We start from the raw sequence: 8387 nt of genomic DNA on the forward strand, positions 1-8387 counted from the left end.
CTCACTGAAATGCTGGGACAGATGTTTCAGTAAGACAAGCTATCCATTCTGCTTTTTCCTTCTATCTGTCTCTCTCTTTCTTTTTTAAGTGCCGTTGAAGCCACACGCAGCCCAAGCTTGGAGATTAGCTTGAAATTGTCAGTAGGCCATATATGGATTAATGCAAACACCCACAAAGCAGCAGAGAAGCCCATTCAGTAAATTTGCATCATGATTATAACATAAAGGTATCACGGGTTCACATAAAATAGGTCTGGAATAGTCATATAGAGTGGGAATATTGTAGAGTGCTTTTCAGGACCATGGACAGATCACTGTATTTCAGCAGTAAAGAAGATTTGAGCTGATACATTACTGGTGTATAATATGCATCCATAAATATGGATACATATTAAATGACAAAATGACTTACAAAACGACTTACAATGTGGTGAATATTGAAAAGGATTTTCTATAGGTCATTTAAGGCACAACTGGTTCATCTTGTTCAACCAAAACTGTCATTTGGTGCCACAGTTGTGTACTATTGTAAAAATTTCTTTAAAAATGAAAAGAAACAATCCATTTGTTATATGAGAAACAATGACAGTACATTGTAATAATAATAATAATAATAATAATAATAATAATAATAATAATAATAATAATTTTAACCCCAAAAAAGTCAAAGTAAAAACCTGTTACATTTGAAAAGACAACATATGTAATTTTACAGTAGAAATATTGTAAAATAAAGAAAGGGGCATTACTATAATTCTCAGTGCAAACCATTGAAATCCACAGTCCAAATTATGTCAGTAATTTTCTGTTGGGTTTTGTCTTGCACAATTTATAGTATTTTTGGTTTTGGATACAATTTGAGTATTATGGAAGTTTGTTTCCACCACTGAATAAAAAATAAAAAAGTTAATTGTGACTTTTTATCTCACAATTCTAACATTTTTTTTCTGGCAATTGCTAGTTTAGATCTTACAATTCTGACTTTTTTTTCTGGCAATTGCTAGTTTAGATCTTACAATTCTGACTTTTTTTCCTCAGAATTACGTGATATAAACTCGCAATTGTGTTATAATTAGAATTGCGAGATATAAAGTCATTCTTTTGGACTTTAGACTATAACTCGCAATTGCAAGAAAAATAGTCAGAATTGCAAGAAGGAAAAGAAGTCAGAATTGGGAGTAAAAGTCAGAATAGCAAGAAAAAGTTAGAATTGTGATAAAAAAGTCAGAATTGTGAGATTTAAACTCGCAATTGTGAGAGAAAAAACTCAGAACTGCAAGATATTAACTTGCAATTGCGAGAAAAAAGTCAGAATTGTAAGATATAAACTCGCAATTGCGAGAGAAAAAAGTCCGAATTTCGAGAGATTAACTCACAATTGTGAGAAGTCAGAATTGTGAGATATAAACTTGCAATTGCGAGAAAAACGTCAGAATTGTGAGATATAAACTCGGAAGTGTGAGAGAAAAACTCAGAACTGCGAGATATTAACTCAATTGTAAGAAAAATTGCAAGAAAAGGTCAGAATTGCAAGAAAAGGTCAGAATTGCGAGAAAAAAAGTCAGAATGGCGAGATAAAACTAATAATCTTTTAAAAAATTTTATTCCATGGCGAAAACAAGCTTCCAAAGAGTTTCGCAAGATGAACCTCGACAGAAAATCACTGACAGAAATGTGGGAGTTTGCTAACCATTGCTATGGTTACGTCATCAGACGAACGCGATTTCTGTTCGCTATTTACGCGAATTCTTATAAACGTCGTGAAAAACTTAAGATCAAATGAGTGTCTTCTTATATTTCTTAATAATAATAAATTGTCTTTGTGAAATCGCTGTCTTATGCAATATAAACACCAAAATACTGATACAGCTCTCATATGTTTGTTTTAAGTTATGTATAAAACGCGGTGTAATTCGCACTTTGCATTTATCAGTTCCACAAATCCACGCCTCTTCTACCCAGCTAACAGGGATGTTCTGGCAAGGTTTTCTCAATGTTATGACCAAACGTTCTTCCAGTCACATATATAGACTGGTTGTTCAAAGTTATATGGTCTTAATTTATTATCGTTAGCATAAGGTTAGCACAAAACGTTAGTTCTTTTATTCTAAGAAATTTTAGTTGGATGCTCGTCTAACATGTTTTTTTTTTTTTTTTTTTTTTAAATGTAAGGCAACTAGTTTCAGCATAATTATAGAACATTCAAAAGTAACATTTCCATAATGTTTGCAAAATTATAAAAATGGAATGTTCATGTTCTTTTAACGTTCGAATAACCATGAAAAAAAAACGTTTTTAAAACAGTATTGAACGTTCAGTGAACATTCAAAAATTCAAGTGGTTTAAACTTAAATGGAACGTTAGCAAAACGTTCTTAGAACACATTTTTGTTAGCTGGGTACTCTTTTGTAACACTTTGGTTGCTCAGAAAAACGGCCACGAAAACAGGAATCATGAGCGCGCAAACTCAACTCAACCCCCTTTACGTGTCGTCGACGAAATGAGCGCCGCTGAGCCTGGCCGTGCGCTGGGTTGAGTTTAGTTTCAGCCCGGGGCGGCGGAGCTCAGTTAAAGCCCCTAGAGGCGCATCACAACACAGTCTTCCATTCGCGTTCAGCACCACACAGGACTTCACCCGTCTGCGGACAGCGATGCTTCTCCATCCGAATCTCACCCGACTCTTCCTCATCACCGATTCCTGTCGGTGTCGGTTTCGAGGAGTTCAGCCAAGGTTCCGACACGCATGTGACTACAACCACCGTATGTGAGTTCACGCCTGCAAAAGCTCCCTGAAAGTGGAGAGATCGGACAAAGAGGTGCCGTTCAGATGCAGCGATAACTTTGAGGAGGTTCGCGTTTTTTTGGACGAGCAGCTGAAGATTGTTATAATCATGCCTGTACGGAGAGGTCATGTCGCTCCTCAGAATACCTTTCTTGGAATAATAATACGGAAATTCGAGGGACAGAGTAAGTATTATAAATCAATCAAACATACTTGCTTCTTTGTGTCCATATCATTTAGATGATAAAGGAAGTGCTACACAAATATAGCTATCATATTTACATACACATAAACCCTTTATACATTTAAGGAAAGTAAACAGTTGTTTGATTGAGCTTTGTTGCGCGCATTCACTGTGCAGTTTTGTGCATGCTCGACTATTCTTTCATATAAGCTTTTAAACACTAAAAATAATGAATGGGATTAAATAGCATTTGATAAAGCTTCAGAGCATAAGAGTAACGACAGGAAGCAAAACACAACGATTCTTCTGATCAACAGAGAGACTGGCAGATGACAGTCAGGAGACTTTCAGCATTGTGGCTTTCAGATGCATCTGTCAGATGACTGTGTTTATGTACAAAGCAGCTATACCATTGAAATGCATGAATGAGATCATACTCTCTCTGTGTGTTCAGATAAATGATGCTCCCAGTACTCTATATACTGAACATTACTCACATACGCAGTGAAATGTAGGCTGCTCAAGTTTATTTAGAGGATTTTTATGGCATCTAAGGTTTTTAAGCACTCATTATTTAAGCTGTACAGATATCAAAAAGATATCAGGTCACATTTTTTATGATGCAATTAAACAATAAAACATATTAAAAGCAAAATTATATAATATTGTATTAATTTTTACATCGACAATAAAAATAAGCAATACTGTCAAATCGATTGTAACGAGGTTAGTAGATATGGGAAGAAGGAGGCGGGAACCGGCGAACATTGAACAAAACTTTAATCTCAAAATAAACAAACAAAACGAAAGTAATGCCGGCAGACCCTCGCGGACGTCTGCCGGCCACACAAACATAATAAAACATAACGTAAAGTCCAGGCCTGGTCCTCTCTCGTCCTTCACTGTAGTCGCTCCTCCTTTTATGCTCCCGGAGCTCCTCCGTGAGGGACTCAAGGCCGGTGCGCCTCCCAGGTGAAGCTCATTAACACTCGCGCCACCGGCCTCGCGCCGTTCCCTCACGGCTCTCGCCCGCCCTGGTCGCCACATACCCCCATCGCCCCTCGCAGGCCGGGGGGTACTCCCGAGACTGCGCTCTACTCCCCCCCGGGGCCTGTCTCGGCGGCCGCAGCACCTGGGGGTAAGGACAGACGAGACGAGAGAAAGGAGACGGAAGCAAGGGGAGCGACAGGACGAGAGAGGGGAGAGAGGAAAAAAGAGAAAAAAAAAATTCTTGGTCCGGTTCCCCGACACACTGCCGTTCGGTCCTCAGCCAGCCGGGAGGCTCTTCCTCGCGGTGCCATGCGGTGGCACTGGACGCTCGGTGGACGGCCCGATCCTCGACCGCCTCCTGGCGGCCGGCGATGGCTCCTCCGGACTGAGGGCAGCCGGCAGCGAGTCCCCCGTTCCCTGCTCCTCCCCTTTATGGCGGACGGCAGCAGGCTCCGGCCCACGGCAAACGGCGGCGACTCCTCCGCTCCCTCTTGGACGGCAGCCACCCCACCTCGTCCCAGGGGCACAGCCTCGAGCTCTCCGTCCCACCTGTCACTAGGCTCCAGCACCACCGCCTCGGGCAGCCTCTCGCGGTCTACACACACTCCCGCGCTGCCCGAACTCCGCAGCACCGCGATCCCCCTCAGCAGCGAGGGCTCTTCGACAGCATGTCCCTCCTTCCTCCCGGGTTTCGGCACCAATGTAACGAGGTTAGTAGATATGGGAAGAAGGAGGCGGGAACCGGCGAACATTGAACAAAACTTTAATCTCAAAATAAACAAACAAAACGAAAGTAATGCCGGCAGACCCTCGCGGACGTCTGCCGGCCACACAAACATAATAAAACATAACGTAAAGTCCAGGCCTGGTCCTCTCTCGTCCTTCACTGTAGTCGCTCCTCCTTTTATGCTCCCGGAGCTCCTCCGTGAGGGACTCAAGGCCGGTGCGCCTCCCAGGTGAAGCTCATTAACACTCGCGCCACCGGCCTCGCGCCGTTCCCTCACGGCTCTCGCCCGCCCTGGTCGCCACATCGATTAATCGCGATTAATCGCGTCTAACATAGAAGTTTTTAAATATATAATGTGTGTGTATATATAGATAGATAGATATATACAGTCAAACCAAAAATTATTCTGACATTTTTGATAGATTTTTACTAGTGGGTGCAGGACACTATAGTTCATTTATGTAAGTAAGGATAGCAAAATAATGTAAAATGTGACATATTATACCCAAAAATTCTTCATACAGTGGACTACCAGTAAAATTGATAAAAAATTTGGAACCAAAAATTACTTTGACCTGACCATGTTTTGCCTAAGTGTTATCTGACATAATTAAGATAATTTTTTTCCGACACAGTTTAACTCTAAGATCTTGTCATATTTTATTACCATTTTTTTAAACTATAGTGAATAAACTGTATTAATGAATGAAATGTTCAAAGTGTCTGAATACATTTTGGTTTGACTGTATATACACACAAACAATATGTGTGTGTGTACTGTGTACTATGTATATACACACACACGCATACAAACTTTTATGTTAGATGCGATTAATCGCGATTAATCGATTTGCCATCACTACTTAAAATATTAAAATTAGTGCTGACAAACGATTAATCACATCCAAAAGAAAAGTTTGTGTTTACATAATATGTGTGTGTACTGTGTATATTTATTATTTATATATAAATACATGCACATGCATGTATATATTTAACAAAAATATATTTATATATAAAATATTTATATATTTTGCTGTGGATAAAACACATATTCTCTTGAGACTGTTTGTCTTTAAAGAGTTTTGAGAGTTCTGGGGGCAATAATGGAGAAACTGTATCAGAGAAGACTGAAGGATGAATTTATTTATATATCAAAATCCAAATCCAATCCAATAAAAATAGTCATTTTAAAATCTTTCCAAGTACTCCCTGGAGTACACATACCTTTGGTTGGGAATCACTGGTATAGACTGTTATCTGATCAGTTTGATGAAAGTCAGAACTTCATGCTTTTATGTGAATTTGGTTATATTTTTGCACAAGATTTAATTGCTTCTTAAATTGCAGTGAAATATCAACTGGACAAAAATCTCACATTTGTTTCCTCTGGAGTGTCAGAAGAGATCTGAACAATGTCTCAAACTGTGATACCCAACTCATACTCACATCTCAAACGTTTATCCAAGCCTAATTTCATGTGATGTTTGGTTGTTTGCAGATAAGAAGTTCATCATAGCCAATGCTCGGGTCCAGAACTGTGCTATTATTTACTGTAATGATGGATTCTGTGAGATGACGGGATTCTCACGGCCGGACGTCATGCAGAAACCTTGTACATGCGACTTCCTGCATGGCGAGCAAACCAAGAGACATGCGATTGCTCAGGTGGCTCAGGCTCTCCTGGGGTCAGAGGAACGGAAAGTGGAGATTACATACCATCGCAAGGATGGTGAGTCTAACCCTATCCTTTCCTGTTTGGTCAGTGGTGTTGCTCCGTGTAAAAACAAAGTATCTACTGCTTGCACACTAATGCCGTGTTCAGACTACACTATATTTTGCGAATATTTATGACTCCTAAATTCTTGTCGTGTCGTGGACAAGAAACATGTCAGACTGCACGCTGCTTCCTGACCAATCATAGCTTGCCGTCTTTGCCGAGAAGGCAGAACTAGCGACTGACTTTCGGAAACAAGAGCATAAGCAAACAATGGCTGTACTAGGCTAATGCTATTTTCCGGTACTCACTAGCTATTGTTCACAGCTATTTTGTATTGCGATTAGTGCTGTCAAATCGATTAATCGCAATTAATCACATCTATATACTTATATTTATACAACAACAGTTCTTTCTGGTTCTTGGATCTGATTGGCTGAGAGCTGTGCGATATTCTAGTGATAACAGCACTCCTATTTTTTCACTGTTTGTATCTCTCCACTTGAAGCGACTGTCATGGCGGCCGAGAAAATCCACCATTTTTTACAAATACTACACTTGTTGTACCATGAACTGTTGTTTCAAGAGTTTTTTTATTTGAGAATGTAGTTGTTTAGACCTGAAATATGTGACTCATATTTAATCATAGAGACTATTTTACAATTTGTTTAGATGTTTTCAGAGATGTGAGCTCCAGGCCGTCAGGGGCTGTTCAGTGCTCGAGTACCCGCCGAGAACAGCTTCATCTCGGCCAGTGCTTCGGGGTTTTGCTGCTGGCTCTTATAGTGGTTAAACATGAGATATAATTCATTTTGGGTGTAAAACAGGCAATCATGGTCTTATTAATCTATTACTTGTTCCTGAGCAAATCGAAATTGGGCTATGTTAAATTTAATAATTTCATATTAAGGCAATATTTAACTTGCTTCCTGTAGAGCACTGCTTTTGTACATTTGACTGAATCGTACACTTGTGTTTATTTCCTATTGTCATTTATAATGGCAATTGTTGTTAATTTAAATATTGCTGTTCAGTAAATATTATTTTATATAAATAATATGTTGTATTTGGTATTGAGAAAGGTCTATAATATGTGCATAATATGGATTGAGTGAAAGTTACATTAATACGGCATTAGATGGCAGCAAACTTTACGAGTGAATGAGTCGGTCGCAAAAGACTTTTAAATTGAAAGGGACTATTGTAAACAAAGGACGTTGTTTTAGCGCTGTATGTTATGGAAAATTCCCTAAACTGTAAAAAGGACAAATACAAAGATTGTTTTCCTCAGCGGACATTCAAATAGATTTTTATAATGGATATAATATTATGGACATCGACCTGAACAATGAATGTTATATCAGAGACAGGTAATGCTAATTAGGGCTGTCAAATCGATTAATCATATCTAACATAAAAGTTTGTTTTTATATAATATGTGTGTGTGTATAAACAAACTTTTATGTTAGATATGATTGATTGATCACGATTAATCAATTTGACGGCACTAATTGCAATAAATTGTGACTATATATATATATATATATATATATATATATATATATATATATATATGTATATGTGTGTGTGTTTACGGTGTATACTATATGTGTACAGTGTATATATGTTTATAAATATATGTGATTTACTATATATACTATATTTATATATATGTTTTATATATATTTAATACTTTACAGTATTGAAAATAATTCAATATGTTTTTATAAGCAGTTTAATCTGCCACCCGCATTGAATGACACCTTAAAATACATTCTGGGTAGGCAGCTTACTAGGTTTTGGAACAGAACTAGACATGCAAGTAGTGTGTTTCTTTTTTTTCACACGCCCTCTCTCTGTTTTATCCTTTTGTTTTGTCTTTTATTTTTTCTTTCGCCCATCTCTGCTACAATATCGTAAGTGCCTCATTTGGTGGGGAGGAAAGCTGATTTCAGCTGAAGTGTGCAGTGAAGCAGACTCACTAATG

At 38.5% G+C, this 8387-nt stretch overlaps 1 protein-coding gene across 1 annotated transcript in view; it reads left to right on the forward strand.

Moving 5' to 3' along the window:
• The first annotated feature begins 2399 nt into the window (after nt 1-2399).
• The window catches only part of LOC125270760 (potassium voltage-gated channel subfamily H member 7-like), a 122776-nt gene continuing 116788 nt past the window's right edge, over nt 2400-8387 (forward strand). Inside the window, exons 1-2 of the mRNA XM_048194680.1 lie at nt 2400-2967; nt 6185-6415. Coding sequence (XP_048050637.1) covers nt 2892-2967; nt 6185-6415 — 307 coding nt within the window. The 5' untranslated portion in view covers nt 2400-2891. The remainder of the gene's footprint in view (nt 2968-6184; nt 6416-8387) is intronic.

Source organism: Megalobrama amblycephala, linkage group LG6, assembly GCF_018812025.1.
Source record: "Megalobrama amblycephala isolate DHTTF-2021 linkage group LG6, ASM1881202v1, whole genome shotgun sequence".
Taxonomy (NCBI): Eukaryota; Metazoa; Chordata; class Actinopteri; order Cypriniformes; family Xenocyprididae; genus Megalobrama; species Megalobrama amblycephala.